At 39.5% G+C, this 22,742-nt stretch overlaps 1 protein-coding gene and 1 pseudogene across 1 annotated transcript; one reads left to right on the top strand and one right to left on the bottom strand.

Annotated features, from left to right (window-relative positions):
- Positions 1 to 5: 5 nt before the first annotated feature.
- Positions 6 to 10,698, bottom strand: LOC149098348 (solute carrier family 75 member 1-like). Its single transcript, XM_089277826.1, has 13 exons — positions 10,588 to 10,698; positions 9,488 to 9,579; positions 8,609 to 8,712; positions 7,445 to 7,603; positions 6,662 to 6,853; positions 5,917 to 6,016; positions 5,337 to 5,448; positions 5,134 to 5,189; positions 4,245 to 4,297; positions 2,266 to 2,356; positions 1,827 to 1,874; positions 1,073 to 1,162; positions 6 to 504 (listed from the first exon to the last, which is right to left on the bottom strand). The coding sequence occupies exons 1-13, from the start codon at positions 10,626 to 10,628 to the stop codon at positions 413 to 415; spliced, it is 1,230 nt and encodes a 409-aa protein (XP_089133952.1). The 5' UTR covers positions 10,629 to 10,698; the 3' UTR covers positions 6 to 412.
- Positions 10,699 to 22,367: 11,669 nt separating this feature from the next.
- Positions 22,368 to 22,742, top strand: part of LOC149098347 (uncharacterized) — a 1,106-nt pseudogene continuing 731 nt past the window's right edge.

Genomic DNA, 22,742 nt, shown 5'->3' with positions numbered 1-22,742 from the left:
CGACATCTAAGTATGAAGCTTTTATTATCACAATTATTGTACATACGAGTATTGCCCGCTTCGATACCTATTGCTTAAGAAGAAGCATATTACAACAGTCACATGTAAAAAATATATTGCGTGACACGAGTTGACCACCTTCCCATTTCTTTCTTAGTTTTGTGTTTTACAACTTTTTACATCGATTTGTGCAACTTCGACGATAGCAAGCAATGAAAGTGTCACCTAGTTCTTGCAAAATTTAGCTGCAATGAGGTAAGAAATTAATTATGCAGTCTTCGGGGCCAAATAACTGTTTAGGAATTACCAATTAGGAGCTATTCCAGCTTGCGTCATAAAGACTAACTCCAGACCAACAGAGCGTATCTTGATCTGTTTCTTGAAAAATAAAAACTATCTTGCTTGACTCTTGTTAAGCTGGTAACTTTACCAAGACCCTCATGGGGAGCATAAACAGGAGAACGCCAACAAAGTAACACCAGAAGGGCCCTACACACCAGTAGACTGAGGGACACAAATAGAGTATGAATGAATTATGCATTCACTAAATAAAGATAGAAAAGAAATAAATAAACTAGCAAACAAACAAACAAGCAAAAAACAGTACACAATAAACAGACGAGGCGACAAAAAAAGACGAATACATGGACGGACGCATTCAGGAAGTATAAACGCACCAAACACAAGAGTGTATAATGAGAACAACAAATGTACATCTGCGTACATGTGGAGCCACTCTGGGCAAAATGACTAAGTTTGCGTAGTCTAGGGAACGCGATCGACGGCGGCCAATTTTTCGTATTCCCATTTAGAATTGAACGCTGCTATACATCATTAGCCTGAGCAAGTTTTAACAGCCACAGGCGTTCTCAACAGATCGTGACAATGATTGGGACTTTCAAAGGTAAAATCTACAGTCGTTTTTCACAAGATGTCATTCGGCTTTTCCGTCGTCAGATTTAAGTTGTTTTTGAGGGGAACACGTAGTATTTCTAGTTAATGTATAAAATAAGGTGGCGTAGTAACTTCGCGTGCAGTCCAACTGGACTGCCAATCAGAACGGACCGCTCACCTGTACAGCTCACGACAGGACCAATCGCTCGTGCCAAGGCCCCAAGGGATCTGAAAATTCCCATGACTTTCCCCTTCTGATCAGCATTTCCTAAGTAAGTGTTAAATTACACTAAAATATAAATAACAACAAAACGTTTGGTATCACAACCCTTCACTCCTCTCCACTCTGAAAAGGCCAACCACAACAACAAACATTGTCATAAACTGTTTGTGTTAGAACAGAACAGAAGATTTACTTTTTTCAGTTCTATCACCTAGAGCACGACCATTAATAATTTTCATGATTTCTGCGAGACAAACATTTTGGTCAGTGCAATCAAGGCACTTGATAGGCTGCCCTTGAGCCTTGTAGTGGCCTGTGCGTATCTCCAGTTTCTGAACATGAAGTGACCAGGAGTACTGTAATTCCACCCCCAACCCCCTGAATGAGATGCAAGCCCATTGCAGGGTTCCCTGGCATAAATTCACTGCTATCTATTTATACACCTGACAGGGGAGAGGCACCGTGATAGTTAAGTGTCTTGTCCAAGAACACAACACACTGATCAATGCAAGAATTCCAACTCAGAGTGCTTGGCGCAGACTAGTGAGCTAACTTTGCCTGTCTCATTACGGTGATTAGAGAGGTTAGGAAAAGCCAATTAGATTTTGTGTGTTTAAATGTATTTTACAGTGTCCCCATATTTTAGTATTTTTAGTGCTCTATTAATCTTAAGACTGAAATAAAAAAGCTATTCAATCATTCGTCTTACCGTGATGAGAGATCATAGTTGTCAGACAAGGTACTACTGTTGCTGATCCTAAAAAGGAAAAGTTAACCAAAAGATACTTTAATTTCCAATTACAGTGAAACTCGTCGTTGGGGTAAATTTTGTTATCAATTTCTTTTAAATTTCTCCTGGGAGGGAAGGGAGCAGAGCCTGGTGAAACTTACAGTATTACAAGTCCTTGTGGCTGTATAACAGACAAGCCCTGTAAAGCCAGCTTTTTTCACCAGTAAAGGCATCAACAAAACTTTGCCAATTGCATACTGTCTGGGATCACATTTTCAGCACTAAGCCAGTGCATTCAACTGTGGTTGCATGGCATAAATAAAATACCTCAAGATTATCTACTTGTACATAATGAGAAGACTGAAGAATAAAATCATCTGCTCTCAAAGAGTTAAGTATCATTGAAAAAAGGACTTACCAAAGGAGAACAATGTTAGCCCCATGTAAAGAGTGGGGATAGTCTTTGCCAGGCCTGCAATAACCATTGCTGGCATTATCGCTGCCATACCCTGCAGGATGTTAATGAAAAAAGGAAGAATGAGAAAAAGAAAGAAAAATGGAAGGAAGGAAGAAAGAATAAGAGATAGGATGGAAGAAAAGTTAAGAGTGAAGGTGTAAGGGTGGGAGGAAGGAGGGAGGTTCGGAGAAGGTGGGAGAGAGGAGAGAGGAAGGGAGGGTCAGGGAGAGAGGGAGGAAGGAAGAAGGGAGGTTAAGGGAAGGAGGGAGGGTGCTTCAGAGAGGGAGGGAAAGAGGAAAGAGGAAGAGAGGGTTAGGGAAGGAGGGTGGAGGGAAGGAGAGAGGGAGGGAGGAGGAGGGAGGAAGGGTCAGGAGAGGAGGGAGAAGAGAGAGGGAGAGGGAGGGTTAGGGAAGAAGAGAGGGAGGGAGGAGGAGGGAGGAAGGGTCAGGAGAGGAGGGAGAGGAGAGAGCGAGAGGGAGGGTTAGGGAAGAAGAGAGGGAGGGAGGAGGAGGGAGGAAGGGTCAGGAGAGGAGGGAGAGGAGAGAGCGAGAGGGAGGGTTAGGGAAGAAGAGAGGGAGGGAGGAGGAGGGAGGAAGGGTCAGGAGAGGAGGGAGAGGAGAGAGCGAGAGGGAGGGTTAGGGAAGAAGAGAGGGAGGGAGGAGGAGGGAGGAAGGGTCAGGAGAGGAGAGAGAGGAGAGAGCGAGAGGGAGGGTTAGGGAAGAAGAGAGGGAGGGAGGAGGAGGGAGGAAGGGTCAGGAGAGGAGGGAGAGGAGAGAGGGAGAGGGAAGAAGAGAGGGAGGGAGGAGGAGGGAGGAAGGGTCAGGAGAGGAGGGAGAGGAGAGAGCGAGAGGGAGGGTTAGGGAAGAAGAGAGGGAGGGAGGAGGAGGGAGGAAGGGTCAGGAGAGGAGGGAGAGGAGAGAGCGAGAGGGAGGGTTAGGGAAGAAGAGAGGGAGGGAGGAGGAGGGAGGAAGGGTCAGGAGAGGAGGGAGAGGAGAGAGCGAGAGGGAGGGTAGGGAAGAAGAGAGGGAGGGAGGAGGAGGGAGGAAGGGTCAGGAGAGGAGGGAGAGGAGAGAGCGAGAGGGAGGGTTAGGGAAGAAGAGAGGGAGGGAGGAGGAGGGAGGAAGGGTCAGGAGAGGAGGGAGAGGAGAGAGCGAGAGGGAGGGTTAGGGAAGAAGAGAGGGAGGGAGGAGGAGGGAGGAAGGGTCAGGAGAGGAGGGAGAGGAGAGAGGGAGAGGGAGGGTTAGGGAAGAAGAGAGGGAGGGAGGAGGAGGGAGGAAGGGTCAGGAGAGGAGGGAGAGGAGAGAGCGAGAGGGAGGGTTAGGGAAGAAGAGTGGGAGGGAGGAGGAGGGAGGAAGGGTCAGGAGAGGAGGGAGAGGAGAGAGCGAGAGGGAGGGTTAGGGAAGAAGAGAGGGAGGGAGGAGGAGGGAGGAAGGGTCAGGAGAGGAGGGAGAGGAGAGAGTGAGAGGGAGGGTTAGGGAAGAAGAGAGGGAGGGAGGAGGAGGGAGGAAGGGTCAGGAGAGGAGGGAGAGGAGAGAGGGAGAGGGAGGGTTAGGGAAGAAGAGAGGGAGGGAGGAGGAGGGAGGAAGGGTCAGGAGAGGAGGGAGAGGAGAGAGCGAGAGGGAGGGTTAGGGAAGAAGAGAGGGAGGAGAGAAGAAGGATGTTCAGAAACATTGTCAGAAAAATGCAGAGCAGTAGTTTTCAAAGCAAGCAAGTCTGTTGATACTGAATGACATTTGTCTGTCAATCCTAAATGCTAACATGTCTAAGACATTCCCTGTGCTTTTTCAGCCAGTCAAAATCAACAGTTACATAACTTCTACAGTATAAATGACAAAAGATGCTGCCTCATTAACACTTGCACTCCTGATCAATATAATGCACTCTGGCTAGTGTAAAAGAAAACATTTGTGAACTGAAATGCGATTGCCATCCAGTTCTACCTTAAGAGCTGTCTTCTTTTCTGTTCCTGGAGCTTGTCTACGGACATAACCACCTAACAAGGATAAAACAAGAAAAGTCAACAAAGAACTTGATGAGTTTATAATCAATTTAAGCAAGGAAATATACTCTGATAACTGTCCTCAAGAACCATGGCTCAGACACATGTAGCTGAGTGTTTATGTCTATATGTTGGTTTGACAAAAATGTCCTTTTTCATACTGTAGTAGTATTTACAATATTATGTCGCAAATGTTCACTTTGAAATAATTATGCATTGTATAACACAATACACTCCTGTGTTTTCTGAGTAATTTGAATATCACATCTTATGCTGTGACTGAGACATTAATTAACACATCATACTTTAACAGCAGTTAGCAAAATAATTAAGCTGTGGCTAAGCCCAGTTTGAATTTCATTTAAGAAATAGAAAATGTGTACCATGTTTCTCTCGAGTTATGAATGTAGAAACACGAGTGGAAGTTTGGGAGAATGAGAAATGCTGTGGGAACATGAGACATAGGCAACAGTGGCAGATCTATGGGAGAGGCCTGGGGGACCCGGGCCCTCAAGTAAAACAAAACCAGGCCCCTCCCCTTAGCTTAAAGTCTGGATCCGCCACTGGCCGAGTGTAATATTCCACAGCTTTTAGGGTTCTCCCAAACTTTCCCAAGTCTTTCTTATCTATAACTTGATAGAAACACAGAGAACATGTTTTCTATTTCTTTCAGAAAACACCGTGATGAAAAAGGGAAAGAACTCAATGTATACTTTGATCATCAAAATGTATATTCTCTTTGCTCGCGCCATCATTACATATAACTGGAATATTTTGCCTAATTGCCATCTGCAGAGTTCTTATAACCCTATGGAATAATTCAATAATACCTTGCACAATGGCCATGGTGATTCCTATGAAGAAAAACATCATTCCTTGCTGCATGCTAAAAAGATAAATACATTCATACCATATTACAAAGCTTGCAGACATGCCATACGGCCTCTCCAAGGGAGAGTCATGACCAATGTAAAACAAAGTTCCACTGTGTAATTTTCAGTAAATACTTCGCTTACTTTTGGTACACACATACCTTGAATACTTGAAGTTCTTGTGCGTCAAAAATGTTAGCCTAAACTCAAGTCCAGAGAAGAAAAATAGAAATAGAAAATACACCAAGCCAAGGCCACGAACTGCATTTAGATCTAGAAAATACAACAAATCACACCCACTTCATTCAAGATATCAAGATTGCTAATTATTGGAGTTGATCAGGCTTACAGACCAGGTTATGCAGCACCATCATGAAACTCAGCTTTGAGTGGTGCATTCTAATCCTCCATAATTTGTTCTATTGCTCTGGCACAAAGTTGTTCTTTCTGTAATCAGCTGTTTTACTGTTCTCCTGTTGCATGGTTTTTGACTGCAGGTATATCCATCCTTCAAGAATTAAAATTTTACTATCCCGTTGATGTTATCTGGATGAAGTCTTATATGCAGATTGCTTCTAGCCTTTTTTTTCCTACATGTACATGTAGGTGTGTACCAGTGAGGGTCTTGCTCTCTAGAGTTCTCACCAATATACCGGAACTTAAAAATTAATAATAGAGAGTTAATGAATTTCATCCAAACTCAAATTAAACTACTATTTGTCATTACATTCTTACACCTGCCTTCTTTACTGGATCTGATCTCCACTGCATCAAACTTGAGGAGTGACACAGGGTTGAGAAGCTGGCTGGCATTTCTAAATTCAGATAGTAGAGACTTTGCCTTTTTTAAAAGAAAAAAATTATGTATATATTAGGAAAAAATTGGTACGATTAACTGACTGTGTATAGCTACATACATGTAAGTGAGCAATTCAACAAATGAATACAAAATCAGGACAATAATTATGCATATTATTAGGACTTTAATTTTCAGTTTTAATGTACATAGCTTATTGGTCAAACATGAGGATAATAATTACATGTACATGTAGAGTGCTAGGATTGAAATTTATGTATAAGCTGGCTACACTGAAGGTTTGTATGGGAGAATCACTGATAGCACGATCATGTTAAATACAGAAAATAAAGGAGTCTTCATTTTCGGGTCTTCGTTTTCAGGTCTTCATTTTTGGGTCTTAGGTCTTCAGTAAACTGAAGTTTTAATCTCTGGCTACACTCAGTGTTATGACCATCTCATTAACCACACTTGGTTGGCCAGTATGGGAGAATCTCTCCTTGTTTGTGTGCATTTGCTGAGTACTCAAGATCTCGGTCAAGACGCTCCTGTACATACCTCCCACTTAGTTAATAAGAACCACATATAAATACATTATATCTACAGTACAATGTAAGGTGTACGTCAAGTTTCATCTCAGTCAGTTAAAATCTCAACGTATAAGCATTTACACTGTATTTCAAGTATTACCCTTTTTTCTTTTGGCAATGTCTCCTTAAGACATGTATACACAAACAAGATGTCTGCTACAGTCAAAATAATTGCAAACAAGGCTGGTAAGAAGTAAGGGTTTCCACTCTCAAGTGATGACCTCTTGGCAAATACAGCACCAATCACAGACCCAATAATAAAGCCAAAGGAATATGCAATACCAACAAGAGCCTGTTGACAGAGACCAAAGAACACACAGCATAATTATGTTGAACTTCATAAAAATCATCTAGGTAGTTCAATTAAATTAAAGTTAATTAATTCGACTGTTAATACATGTAAATTAAAGATTAAAAAACTCTGACCCCATACCCATAATTTATGTATAATTTATGACTGAGAATTTGTATTTTCAATGAAGCCTAGAATGCATGAGTGCTTGTCATAACTTCGTGTGTGTATTTCAAACAGGTCTCAAGCCAACGACTGTGGAATGTTTTGTTTTAAAGAATCCTAGTCAGCCTCCGCCATTTTTGATGCCATCGAAATTATTGATATTGCAGGGTGAAGCAAAAACTTATTGCTTTACTATAAGTTGTGTTCCTGAAAGTACATGTATGTTTAATTACATGTATCTTTAGTAGTTTCACAGTGATTTCCTTTGTTTGGACATGCTTTGAATAAAATATAATATAGCCAAACTCTTCGATGTTAGAAACAAAAAAAAGGTGTGGCTGACTAGGGCCCTTTAATTAGCAGTTCAAACCCTAATGTATGGCCATTCAAATGCTAGTCTTTTGATTTGAAAGGTGTTTTTGTTACCATTCCTTTCCCCCTGTTCTTTGTGGAAGTAACATCAGCAATGATAGCTGTAGAGATGGTGACATTGCCTTTAGATAATCCACCAATGATTCTGGCAATGACAAAGATGGTAAAGTTCCACGAGTATGCCCAGACAGCATAAGAAGCCAGCACTCCCATCTGAAATATGGACAGGTCAGTTCAAATAAAAACCTACAACCTGTGCCTGATGAAAGTGGTTTTTTTTTAAGACAGCCTTTTTTAAAAAGTGTATTTTCTTGAGATCTTTTGTGGAAGGGATTTCAACAATAGTAAAGCTGTTTCATAAAATTGGTTCACAAAATCTTAATGTATAGAAAAAAAAAAACGTGCATTATGTGTCATGTACTTTGCAAAGAAAAATGAACATACCATTGCATTGTTTATGAATGCTAAGTTTTTGTCTTTAAACTCTTTGTACTATAAATCTTTATCTGAATTGATGCATGATGTTAGCACTGCTTCAGAACCAATTAACCAATTAACATAATATATATTTTTGTAATTTATTGACAAGAACATCCAATGCTCATTCTTACAACACACACTCTTCTACCTCCAAGAATTATTAACATAAAACCCCCAAAACTTTAAATACAAAAATGCCTTTTCAAGAATGAGATACCATGCTCTCTGAGAGAACTGCCAAAAACTCATTCAAACTCAGAACTGAAAATATACTACGTACTGCATGTAAGTGCTCTCAAAGAAGTAGTAGTAGTAGTAAATAATAATAATAATAATAATAATAACAATAATAAATAAAATTAATAAAATTAAATAATAATGATGTATGGTACATATATTATCTACAGTAGTAATTAATATGATGACCCATGACTTTTTTGTATTCTTTTCCCACCTTTCTATTTTATTTACTTTTTCTAACCTTTCTATTATAATATATTTATTAATAAAAATGTTGATAATTAGATCTTAATAGACTGGCCTGTCTAGACTACCACTAGCTATCTGCAGGCCAGTCTGACTATAAAAATGTAATTTGAGGAACAAAATAATGAACGAAAGATTGAGGCTACTAACAGGCTACTATCAACAGTTCAGGCTACTAACAGTTCCAGATCTATTTTAAAATAATGTCTCAGCTCCACTAATTATGTTCAAGACATGTAAGGACTTTCTCACCATACAAACAATCATTGGCAATCTTCTTCCAAATACATCGGACACTGCACCAATCAAAGGACAACATAAGAACTGGAGAAGGGAAAACAGTGACCCAATGAAACCTGCAGCCAGAAAATTACATTTGAAAGTTATAACAAAGCTCCAGATGGTAGTCACAAATTCCAATTCAATCTTGATAGATGACCTGCACAAAAAGCCATTACAACCGTCAACTTCCACTCTAAATACTGCATTTGTCTACGGTATCACTGCAAACTCCCTAACTCTTAAAGCAATAATTAGTTGACATTTTCTTTTCTTATCAATTGACAGCACACATTATTTGAGAGCTCATAGCTAGAAGGCTTCCATGTAGTCTGGTATTACAACACTGTACTGTACTGTATGCATCTGTAATTCACGACCCCACAAGCATTTGCTGCTTTACAGCGTAAGGACACTCGAAAATCATGAATTACTAGTACACCTGGCATTTTTTGGGTGACCACAGAATGAGGGCTCTTGATATAATGTAAAAGATACTAAAGGGATTTTTACTATGCAAAAACACTTTAAATCCTTTTGTTAATATGAAGATCCCTATTGGAATATATGTAGTCACCAAACAATGTATGAAAAAATGCAGTGTCCATGGTTCGAGTGCCCTCACTGTAATACCAATCATAGGTCAGTTTTGTTTTGTTCAGAAGTACCTGAATTCTTGCATGTAACCTTCAATTTAATCGAAAACCACTCCTGTGCATTTTTTTAAAATTAAAACTATTGCTGTGTATTTTTTTAAAATTAAAAACCATTGCTGTGTATTTTTTGCTATTATAATTATTATTGATACTAAGGAATCTCATGCCATATAAATGTATGTAGTCCTACATGTACCTCCAAATAACACAACATTAAAACGTTCATTGTCTGGCATTCCCAGCAACTCCCTGAATGTGTCGACTTGCTGCATGATTGAATAGTACAACCTGTTGTGAAGAGAAAAATTCACAATGTTTAAACACAGTTGAATTTTCTAAATTTCAATGTGGCTTTTAACCTTCTCCACAGAATTTTTTTAAACATTGTAAAAAGTTGCCTCTTATCATGCTCATTTTGATAATAAAAAATGGGGGTCACCAAACTCATTTTTAAATTATAGGCACTTAAAGCTTACATTAACGGTGTTTTGAACAGGTTGTATTGTTGCTATGGTAACCTGTTATATAAAAAGGATGACCGTAACTTCTGTACTAATAATTGGGCATTTGTGTGATACCATTATTGTAGCATCACTTGTTAAACAGTGGTAGTATTCATCCTTCAAAGAATAGCTGTTAGAAAAGTGCTGGAAACTGTTGCCAACCTCCTTAAGAGGCGCCCTCTGTAATTTTCAACTATGGCCATTTGGACCAGAAAAAATCAAATTCCTCAAACTTTCTCAGATGAATGGTCTAGATAAGTGATTCACAAAAATATAACTTTCAGTTCAATTCGATTGGTATTTTAGCGCTGGGGCCACCATCTTGGTTTTGCCCCTCTAAGAGGGCTTTCAGCGGCCATTTTAGGGCACATTTTTAACAATTTGCCATACAAAGAAAACGATCTAAATCCGGGTAAAAACACTTTAGTCGAGACAAGAAAATGTTTCTTGTTACATTGAGAGGCTGTTTTGGCAATTTGATCATCACCTGATTTTTCTACAGAATTTTAAATTTCTTCCCTTTCGGACTACTCATGAAGCGCCATAAAAAAGGCGAAGTTTAAAGGAAAATATCGCCAAAAGTACATCACTTGAGATCCCAAAACTACCCTCCACTTAAAGAGCAATGTCTCACCTGTAAAAACATGCAATAAAATTTTGGGGCAGTTACAACTGTAAAATGTTAGAAGAAGAAGTTTAAGCTGTGCTTTTGTCAACAAAGACCGCCGTCCTAATTAGCATAATAACGTGAAAATAACGATGCACAGAGAAAATAATGATATATTCCACTTACCTCGCGACATGTCGACAACTGGATGTTCCACGATGCCTCATGTTATATTTCCAGTATGTTTCAGCCACATTTTCGGTGCTTAGTGTACGAAATCACTCTCAGACATCGCCACGGTTACAGGCGGTACGCAGCTCTTACAAGGTTCGCTCTGATTGGTCGACGTAGTTTTAGGATGAAAAAATATTTAATAAGAAGTGGATTAATTAAAAATATAATAAGAAATGAATACCAAGAAATAAATATAGAAGGAAATATAAAAAGATTTCGATGGGAGAGGATATCAGGAACGTAGATCGAATGCATAGGTTGATTTAAGTTAGTTTAGCCTTGAAGTTCTTTGTTACTTTCTTGAAATAAAAGATGCTTCATGCAAAGGTATAAAGTAAGGATGAAGATTTGCCCAGTTACCCTTGTTGCCCTGTAGCCCAGTAGCCTTGTAGCCAATGTAGCCCATGTAGCCCTTGTTGCCCTTATAGCCCTGTAGCCCTGTAGCCCTGTAGCCCTGTAGCCCTGTAGCCTGGTAGCCTGGTAGCCTCGTAGCCCATGTTGCCCTTGTTGCCCTTGTTGCCCTTGTTGCCCTGTTGCCCATGTGTCCCATGTTGCTCTTCTTGCCCTTGTTACCCTTGTAGCCCTTTAGCCCTGTAGCCCTGTAGCCCTGTAGCCTGGTAGCCCATGTTGGCCATGTTGGCCATGTTGCCCATGTTGCCCTTGTTGCCCTTGTTGCCCTGTTTCCCATGTAGCCCATGTTGCCCTTCTTGCCCTTGTTACCCTTGTAGCCCTTTAGCCCTCTAGCCCTGTAACCTGGTAGCCTTGTAGCCCATGTTGCCCTTGTTGCCCTTGTTGCCCTGTAGCCCTATAGCCCATGCAGCCCATGTTGCCCTTGTAGCCCTGTAGCCCTGTAGCCTGGTAGCCCATGCAGCCCACGTTGCCCATGTTGCCCTTGTTGCCTTGTTGCCCATGCTGCCCTTGTTGCCCTTGTTGCCCATGTTGCCCTTGTTGCCCTTGTTGCCCTTGTTGCCCTTGTTGCCCTTGTTGCCCTGTTGCCCTTGTTGCCCATGTTGCCCTTGTTGCCTTGTTGCTCTAATTAGTTTTTAGATATTGTTCGACCAAAATATGTAAGAATAGGTTTTGTCGCTAAATTCTAAATTACGATTTAAATGGACGTTGAGAGGCCTACAGGCTGGAAACTTGTGCGCTTGATTCTGGGTTCCAAGGTACCAACTGGATCTGTTTGTACTGAAATAAGGACATTGGATAGGATTGCAGATGTTTACTATACTTCTCTCTCCATCTTCAACCGAAATCTTCGCTGTAAATCGTCTTGCATGGATAAGAGCACTCTATTTATACTAACAAAATACGTGGTTGCATCATTCGAGATACAATTTTGAAGAAGGTTGAATAAAGTCAGCTTGAAACCTGAAAGAGCCCGATTAAACTAAACTGCATGTTGACTAAAGTCAATTTGAAACCTCGATAAATACAGCTGATTCAGTGGTCTCTAGAGAGGTGTTTTGCAATGTCCATCTAGAGAATGTACGCCCAGCTTAGAAAGCTGTGTAAAGCCAACTGCAATTTACAACACAAATTGAAAATTGAGTTTTCTTCCGCTTAATCATTTCAGTTTGTTTAGCATAAAATACATTCATTCTATTAACCCTTTGGATACCAAACTTTAGCCAAAAAATACCGTTTTTAACCGTTTTAGCTGCCATGATGCTAAATAAGCCTACGTTTTGCTAAGAAAGCTTTTTTTCACTAAAAGGAGAGATTTTTCGAAGATTGTTACAAAATTGAGCAAAATTTCCATTCCGGGCATGCGCATAAGCCAAAATTTGGACTTTTTTTTCTTGCCATTAACCGTTCTCAATTTTGTTTGTTGCCCCTTTCCTTTCTGTTTTTCTCGGCCCTTTTACACTGGCTACTTTTTGCACTGTATGTTCTTTTTGGCTGCCGTGAAAAGTTGGATGTTAATTATGGGCGAAGCCTAGAAATGGACCTTGATCAATTATAGGCGTAGTGGACCATTTTACCACGGTTTTTGCACTAAAACTGATAACGCTGTTTTTCGATTTGCGACGTCGGAATGTCGTCGATATCTGGCCACTTGATAAGGGGTGGCCGCTTAATAGTTGACTGTGTTTACTATATTTTTCAAACAGTGTTAAAGATTCTAATAACTAAGGTTTTCGATAAACAATTGAGAATAAAAAGCAGCGATATTAGAGACCATTAAAGAGTGACGTTTCGACGGCTCCATGCCATCACTCTCAAATTCAAATAAGATACGTTATGTGAGTTCATTATATAGTGAATGAACGTGTGAAGGTCTCAGTGCATATGATTAAGAGATAAAAATAATCGATGAATAAGAATAAAAATACCAAGCGTGGTGCGCTTGAACTGTCAAATAAAAAGTTTTGCTTTAACGGAGTCAGATTGAGTGTTAAGTGTTGGTTTTTTGTTTTTGATGAAGAGCATTTCATAAATTAAACAATCCAGTTTCCGACGGCATTTCTTGAGGATTGTAAATTGGTTACGGAGATCTTTGTTCCTCAGATTGTGTACGTCCCGCAGGTGTTTACCAATGACAGAATGCTTGTGCTCATTAATGCGCTGAAATAGGTGTCGGCATGCGGCGTCGACAAAATCTGGATCGGGCCGGATCACGGATAGGATCAAGGAAAAAAATGCAAAAATCAAAATTTTGTTGAGCAAATTACACTAGAGTGACTAATGTGAGCAGAACGTTTTATTTAATTCAGGTGTGATATTCTTTTATTCTTTTATAATATCAAGCCAACTGGGAGCTGGTCACAGATGAACTTTTTTTGAGGCTGTTGGGTTTTGATTGTGGTGATCAATCATGTCTTCATATCTTTCTCCGCAGTTCAATATGTGATATTTCGTATATTCACTTGCACTCTTCACCATCTACGGGTATATTACGAACTCACAATGTGACCAACTCCCAGTTGGCTTGATAGCTCAGTTGGTAGAGCACTGCACCGGTATCGCAGAGGTCATGGGTTCGAGTCCCGTTCAGGCCTGAATTTTTTTCAGGCTTTAATTTCACGACTGCTTAAGTTGTGTGTATAATTGCGATGATCAATCATGTCTTCATATCTTTCTCCGCAGTTCAGATAAATGATATTTCGTATATTCACTTGCATCAAAGGTAAACTGTCATAAAACGAGTCAGCATGTTAATAATAAGACGAACGTATGAATCGAAACACAAAAACTGAAAACACTAAAAAAATTAAACACCTGATGATTTCAAACAATTTTCGTTTTTGAGACAAGTCTATATTTTTACACGGATGTGAGTTTGGAATACGATATTTCGCACTGGAATAAAACGAAACAAACCAGTTGTATTTCAAGGAAATATAGCTGTTTCACAAAAATTATAGGAATGACATCGGTAGTGTGAACGATAACGCAACCCGAGAATAAACAACATTTTAGGAGTTACGTCACGATTTTTAGAGTTAGTAAGCAAGCAAGCAAGCAAGCAAGCAAGCAAGTAGGTAAGTAAGTAAGTAAGTAGGTAAGTAGGTAAGTAAGTAAGACTTAGATGCGGAAAGTCATTTTTGGGGTCGTAAAGAGTTGCCTTTAAATAGAATAAAACCTTAAAATGATCGTGTTCTAGGATAGAAAACACTTAAGAGGCAAGAACAAATCAAAACGGAATGAGGATTGTTGAGGATGGCAAAAATTAACGAGGGCTGCAAATGACGAACTTGAAAAACTAGGCTAGTTTTTTCAAGACGGGCAAATCGTGACGTAGCTCCTTTAAAGCAAGCCATGTCCATAAGTTTTCGTACGTAAGTTTTCTCATTAACTGTAACGCCAACTGTAATGCTCACATCTGACACGAAAATGTAGCCGAGAATTAGCTACTGATACGAACAACAATTTCAAAAACGAGAATGGGAGGTTCACGCAAGCGTCGAGCCAACTAACATTCAAATATAACTACATCTGCCTGTTCATTACAATTTAAATTCGTTGTAAATTAAGCGGTTATTTGGCTTTTTAAATGACCTCTTGTCATTCTCTGTAATTAATATGTTATTGCGTCAAATTCGGGATTCTTATTTTCATTTAACATATTTAGTCTTCCACTTTTATTTTTTATTTATTATTATCTTATAAACGATTTGATTTTTGGGGGGATTTTTTTTCTTTAAAACCTTTTTTTGTCTGTGATCCGATCCGTGATCCGATCCGTGATCCGATCCGTGATCCAGTCCGTGATCCAATCCGTGATCCGGTCTGGTCCGATCCAGGTTTTGTCGACGCCGGTTGGCATGTATAGCCCACATAATCTGCGTCGCACAGATCACATTTGTATTCATAAACAACGCATTGTTCGTTCACGAACAATGACAGTTATTTGACAGTTCAAGCGCACCACACTTGATATTTCTATTTTTACTCATCGATTATTTTTATCTCTTAATCACATGCACTGAGACCTTCACACGAACATTCACTATATAACGAACTCACATAACGTATTTTATTTGAATTTGAGAATGATGGCATGGAGCTGTCGAAACGTCATTCTTTAATATCGCTGCTTTTTATTCTTAAGTGTTAAAGATACTGTGTTTTTTTGTCTTTCATGTTTGTCTTGATTTATGCCAGTCTTATATTATATTTATTTTGACTCGACTTCCATCAAGCACTTTGGTGGGCTTTTTGACGCACCTGGACAACCCTAGGCATTTAAATGTTTCTAAGCTTTGTGTTGTCTGGCTGCTAAAATTGGCTTTAAATTGCCTGCCATCATAGTGAAGCAAACGAAAATTTCTCTCTAAACGAGGCACTCAGAATCTCTTGTGAATGGTTTCTTGAAATGGAGTATAGCTCTCTTTTCAGAGATTATCTAATGCCGTGGTTTACTTTTAAAAAGGGAGCATACATGCTTTTGGAAAACTTTCATCTGGTATTGTCGGATCATTTGGATAAGCCAAAAAGAAACACAGGACAGTTTAAGAACAAGTGGGTGGAAACACTGGAAAAGGTTAAAGGTAAATTTGGAATCAATCCAATTCTCAGAAAGGATGAAATTCTCAGGAAACTAAATTATACAATCCAAGATAGAATTGCTGGAAAAGGTTGGACTGCAATTTAATGAATTTAATTTGTAGGGCTAGTACAATACGTTAACCAACATCGACATGGAAAAGTACCTAACACTGTTTGTCAGTGAGTGAGGTGTTCAGGGCGCAATTACAACACCAAAAAACAGCATGATTACAGTTGAACCTCCTGTAACGGCCCCCTCTCTAACAACATTCACTTTTTGTTGTCCCAGCGGACAGTCCATATATTCACAACAGCCACCTGTCCACAACGGGGACGGCCACAAACGCATTACAACTGCCAATTGAAAATAACTTCTCGACAACCACCAGTTAATCAACGACTGATGAACAGTGTATACACCCCCTCTCCTCAAATAATTTTAAAAACATCCACTAAAATTGATGACGTAAATTACAAGGTGTGATGTAGAAGGTAGAATTCGTTAGGACAAGGACTAAGTTCGTTAGGATAGGTACTAAGGAGACAGGGCGTAAATGACTGACTACTTCACAGCATTGGGATAGGTACCAGCAGGAAGAAGGGCGAGAGGGAGAACCGAGACCACTTGGGGAAAGCCTGCGTAGAAACAAAGTAACAAGGCTGAGTGCGCAAAAAGGACAGTGCTGGATTGATACCATGGCAGCCTTATGTGCCTACTGACGTGATGAGAGCAGATGATGACGATAAAGTGAGAAAAAAATTAAGATAGTCCTGAGGATGGAGTTGTGGTGATAGTAAGGAAAGAAGATCCTCCAAGATCCTCAACTGGGAGCTCGTCTGCAAAGTCCTCATATCCAATCCCTCAAGCACCAGAGCACCAGAGTCAACTGGCAGACATCAAACTAGTTTGTCCATGTCAGAAACCTTAGAAACTAAATTTGAAACAGAACTTGGTGGAAAAAATCCTGCCAAATGAAAATGCAAAGGAATTTGCTATACAAAATATTGGAAATAATGGACATCAAAATACTTGTGGGACATCCCTCACTGAATACTATCATGTTACTGCCCACCTTAGGTTTTGCTCTGCTGAGACATTATGTCTATGAATTGCTAAAATTGCATCAGGTTTCTATTTAGAATAAACAGTTTGAAAGCTAAGCTTAAGTGGCTTTGTTTATATAACCTTGGTTTCTTTTCACATTTTTTTAAAATTAATTCATTGCATCAAACTTAACAGTACAAAGTTACTCCAAATTTACTTTACCTAATTTCAGTATTCATGAGAAAATGCCTTGGTTAACGCCCAGCTTAGTACATAGGGACAAGGGCATTTGATCACAAAAAGGAGACCGAACCAGAAAACAAATTAAATATTAAATATAATAGTGGTTTTCAATTGAGTGGCAAAAGTAATCAGGCAATAACTTTGGCTTTGGTTTTGTAATATTTTAGATTGGCCAATTAGTGTCACTGGTAAGTAACTGTTTGGTTTTGGTTTTACAACACTCAATCGAAAACTGCTGTAAACAAATTAAATAACAAATAAAATATACAGTCAAATCTGAACAAAATTAATAAGGTCACTCTGATGAAACAGACCCATCAGTGGAAGAAAGTATTCAACATCCTTACAATTAGAGCTAATTAGAGCAATATTTGGGGTAGGTTTCCCCTTATGGCTGAACAAATTCCCCCAACCACCCCCTCCCCCTCTGAACATCCCTGGACCTGCCTTTATAAATTATCTATGAAAAGGAGGTGTCTTTATCATAGAGGTGTCCACAGCAATGAGTTTGCCTATATTTACTAAGGGTAGGTCCCCCCTTATGGCTGAAAAAATTCCCTCACCCATCCTCCCTGAACATCTCTGGACCTGCCTTTATAAATTATCTATGAAAAGGAGGTGTCTTTATCATAGAGGTGTCCACAGCAATGAGTTTGCCTATATTTACCAAGGGTAGGTCCCCCCTTATGGCTGAAAAAATTCCCTCACCCATCCTCCCTGAACATGTCTGGACCTGCCTCTGTAAATTATCCATAAAAGGAAGGCATCTTTATTATGCAGGTGTCCAAAAGAATGATTTCATGAACAGAAAGCTGTATCTGGTGTTACAACCCTGTGAAAAGTTAAGCTGATTTTCAATGATTTTGATATAACTCTCCAACAAGACAGCATCATAAATGACAAAAAATTACTGATCTGGTAAATTAAAAGCCCTACAAAAACTTGGCTAGCTACTTTATAAAAGATCCCCATCTTGATTTAATATTATTTGTTTGCATTTATTTTGTTATGATGTTCTTTGAAGTGATCAGTAATTCCTAAGGATTGAGCAAGGCTTTACACTTTGATGAAAAATTAATCATCAACTTTAATGAAGTTGGTGTTCTACCCTCTGCAGAGAAAATGCCATAAATTTTTAATCAAGCGGGGTTTAAACTAGAATTGTGTTGGAAATTTTGTTTGCATTTTGTAGCGTTTAGTTCTTGATGAAGTGTATTATTCTATAAAAACCTCCAAACACCACACGCGATCGAATATTATTCATTTAATTACTTGGGGTAAATAATAGCTCAAAATTCTACTATGTTTGTACTCACAATGTAAGCTTACTTAAACTAAAATAATACTTCTGGTAACATTTGCAAGAATCATCTGCAAATAAGTTTAATATTTAGTGTTGTTTGATAATTCGTGGAAAATAATCTGCTTCAATAATCCTTAACGCGTAATCCGTAGAGAAAATCTGCGCTTAAAACGCAAAAACGCCAAAATGGAAACGCGATGCAAACCTGTTATAATTCTTTGTTTATAGATTAACCGTTGCCAGGCTTTTAAAAACTGAAGAGGAAAACATACCGCTCCAAAACAACTCATTCTGTTCACTTTCGCGCTTCGCGATTATCGTCCGCCATTTTGAATTTTAAGTACCCTATTGTTTCCGATTGTTTGATCGAGCCAATCAGGAGAGACCTTGTAAGAGCTGCGTACTATCCACGGTTAAGCAGATTTCAACTCTCCGAAGCCCGCTTCATAACATCTATCAATATTATTTGTCTTTCGCCTCATAAGCCGCCGTTTACAAGAAGTTTAACAATTTGCTGAGATCCTAACTGACCCAGAAGTCTGTTAGCAGCCTTTAAAATCCTCCTCTTAATCGAGGATTCTCATCAAGAACTCGTTTAAGCTCGGTTCTGTTTTCATCTGTTGTGCATCCGCCATTATTCCACAGATTGCGTTACATTTGACAAATGCACATTCCAACGGGTAGGGGTAGGGTGGGTAGGAAGTGAAAATGTAACCGACATTAAAGCCATTTTACGCATTTCTGTGTCTTAACTAGGGGGGGGGGGGGGGTCGTGAAGGGCAGTTAAGGACGATGCCTTCTTTTTTAGGCATGGTTTAAACGCCAGGCGCGCGCTTGGGTTGGAACTAGTGACGTACTTAACTACCCTACCAAGCGTGCGACTTAAAAAAAATCCTATTGTGGCCGAAACAAATTTCGCACTAAAATTACGAGCCTGCACTAAAACCGGGATTACAAGAAAAGCAGCATATCGCTAAGCAATAACTGTGAACGGCTTCCAGCTGACAAACTAGCTTTTATCGTATCCGTAGAAAAAATCATACTGAAATTCAACTGTAGATGGCATAATGCGCGCGCAAAACAACTGCGAGAGACGTCAATGTTTAACTTACTTGGAAAGTAAGAGGGAAAAATGTAACGGACACCGACAAAGTTTTCGAAAGGATGAAACAACTCATTTAACTTTTAAAACAGGGGTGATTACAGCTACATTTTATGGTATGAATTGGAAGTGGTAAGCCTATTCGACAATGCATTAGTTTTTGGCTGTGAGGAAAAGTTATGTAGACTGTATTTTGGCTAAGCCAGAGTGCTGTTGCGACGATTCTGTTATTAAATACATATCAAAAGTAGTTTTTATGTTACCACTTACCACGTAGTTTAAAGATGTTTTTTAATATGTTTAGTTTTCTGCATGTAAAGGCGAACCTTAGGAGAATCTGTGAAGAAATATCTTTACCTTTTTTTCAGAAAAATGCTATCGTCAGCAGTAGCTAATTATCTCGGAAAAATTAATGACTACCCCCCAGTTTTCTTTGTGGATTCTAATAACCCTGGCTAAGATCTACTTTTTCCACGTTTTCTTAATCTGGCGCAAACACGTTTGTATTTTGTTGGCACCATTCGTTATGAGCCTGAGGCACCCCACGGCCGCTAATGTCGTTCAGCTCTGTGATGGAACACAGCTGCATGTCTGCACAGGACTAGTTTTCGACCCTAAGCAGGGCGCTTTAAAATACCTTCATCTATCAAGCGAAACACTTATGTTGACGCTTAGCTTTTTAAAGACATTATAGATGCGTTTAAGGCACACAAGTTGAATGATTCATAAGCAATTGGATGAGTTAACTGACCCTTGTCAAAAATATCTGCAGCTTGATTCTCAGCGGCTGTTGTGTCTTCTTGGAGGACCTTCTCCTGTCTGTTTCTGAGCTTGAAAGCCATTCTCGAGAGGAAGGATTAAACGTGGCAAGGAGTCAGGAAGTCATCACAGGTGAACCGCCTAATTCTGGCCTTATCTTTTGAGCGCCTCATCTTTTGTGCTACAGTAATTGCTTCGATTTTATGACCGTTTCCTGACCCGAGAAAAACTTTTCTTGCGCACTGCTTGTCAGTCTGTTGCCTTTCGCAGCATTTGATGGCATTTCGGGCAGCGAAAGACACGAGTATAATGCTGAACAAAAAAAACAAGGAAGAGGCTTTTTATTGGAGTTCTATCCGTATTCTGTTTGTAATAAATGAAAATTCTCGTCAAAAACTAATGGCTGTCAATGAGATTAGGATAGTTGTTTACAAATATAGTGTGAAATGTTGTGCCTCGATCTCTTTGCAGACACAAAGGTTGCCATGTAAGAAATTCGTGTTAAACGGTACAGAATTCGGGACACATTTCATTCTCTGTTTATTTCTCCAGCCCCGTCTTTATCTATCTATTCAGTGTAACAAGTGTGGGCTTCGAAATTACTAACAAGGAGCTGCGTTACCTAACCTTAAAACCCCAAACATTTGATACAAAACTTTCATATTTCAACGTGATACAAGTACTAAGAGTCCAGAATAAATGCTTATAGCAGTTGACATACATCATTTCTTTTATCCTAAATAGCTGACCATTGCTGAGGCTCCATAGTGGGAGGGGGGGGGGGGTGTGTCGGTGTATCCCTAATCCTATTAATTTTTGTCCTAAATATCTTGTATACTGTTAAATCCAGTTCAACGATTTCCTACTCAATTAATGTCCTGTTTTATCTGATCTAAACATGCTCTACCTCATCAATATTTCCCCTAAATTTCTTGCATCCTATTAACGTTTTACCCAAATATCCAGTATCCTGAAAACCCCTAATAGGGCCTCACTGATGAACTGAGAAAGCTGATCAAGATACACAGATCATAATCCTTTGACCTGATACTGTCTATCGTTTCCTTTTTTTTCGTTTTTTTTTTTTAATACACGACCCCCCCCCCCCCCCCCGACCTACCCTGCAAAAAAATGACCTAGAAAATACCTGCAAGCAGAAGCTCGTGTTCAAATCATTTTGGGAAAGCCAGTTACTAGTTTAGACACAGAAATGCGTAAAATGGCTTTAATGTCGGTTACATTTTCGCTTCCTACCCACCCTACCCCTACCCGTTGGAATGTGCATTTGTCAAATGTAACGCAATCTGTGGAATAATGGCGGATGCACAACAGATGAAAACAGAACCGAGCTTAAACGAGTTCTTGATGAGAATCCTCGATTAAGAGGAGGATTTTAAAGGCTGCTAACAGACTTCTGGGTCAGTTAGGATCTCAGCAAATTGTTAAACTTCTTGTAAACGGCGGCTTATGAGGCGAAAGACAAATAATATTGATAGATGTTATGAAGCGGGCTTCGGAGAGTTGAAATCTGCTTAACCGTGGCGATGTCTGAGAGTGATTTCGTACACTAAGCACCGAAAATGTGGCTGAAACATACTGGAAATATAACATGAGGCATCGTGGAACATCCAGTTGTCGACATGTCGCGAGGTAAGTGGAATATATCATTATTTTCTCTGTGCATCGTTATTTTCACGTTATTATGCTAATTAGGACGGCGATCTTTGTTGACAAAAGCACAGCTTAAACTTCTTCTTCTAACATTTTACAGTTGTAACTGCCCCAAAATTTTATTGCATGTTTTTACAGGTGAGACATTGCTCTTTAAGTGGAGGGTAGTTTTGGGATCTCAAGTGATGTACTTTTGGCGATATTTTCCTTTAAACTTCGCCTTTTTTATGGCGCTTCATGAGTAGTCCGAAAGGGAAGAAATTTAAAATTCTGTAGAAAAATCAGGTGATGATCAAATTGCCAAAACAGCCTCTCAATGTAACAAGAAACATTTTCTTGTCTCGACTAAAGTGTTTTTACCCGGATTTAGATCGTTTTCTTTGTATAGCAAATTGTTAAAAATGTGCCCTAAAATGGCCGCTGAAAGCCCTCTTAGAGGGGCAAAACCAAGATGGTGGCCCCAGCGCTAAAATACCAATCGAATTGAACTGAAAGTTATATTTTTGTGAATCACTTATCTAGACCATTCATCTGAGAAAGTTTGAGGAATTTGATTTTTTCTGGTCCAAATGGCCATAGTTGAAAATTACAGAGGGCGCCTCTTAATTGTGAATTTTGTTGAGGTCTTGCTGATTATATCATGCCAAAAGTAAGAGACACTATTCTTCTATCTTTTGCCTTTAATATGATCGATGCTACAGAATGCTTACTATTGTATGATGTCAATTCCCCCCAAAATACTGATATTCCATATTGGAGCCACGAACGATTCGATCTTGACCTGATGACAGACGACGAATGCAAGACGGAGTTCAGGTTTTACAAAAACGATATATACCAACTGAGCGAAATTTTGAATCTTCCAGACCGAATAGTCTGCTACAATGGCGTGAACGTGGACAGAACAGAGGCATTTTGCATATTTCTGAAGAGGTTTGCCTACCCTTGCAGGTATGTGGATCTGGTACCAAGATTCGCGAGACCTGAGCCTC

Source organism: Orbicella faveolata, unplaced genomic scaffold (assembly GCF_042242905.1).
Source record: "Orbicella faveolata isolate gen_17 unplaced genomic scaffold, um_ofav_v1 contig_46, whole genome shotgun sequence".
Lineage (NCBI taxonomy): Eukaryota > Metazoa > Cnidaria > Anthozoa > Scleractinia > Merulinidae > Orbicella > Orbicella faveolata.
The sequence above is the reverse complement of the archived record's forward strand: the minus strand, read 5'-3'. Positions and strand labels throughout refer to the sequence as shown.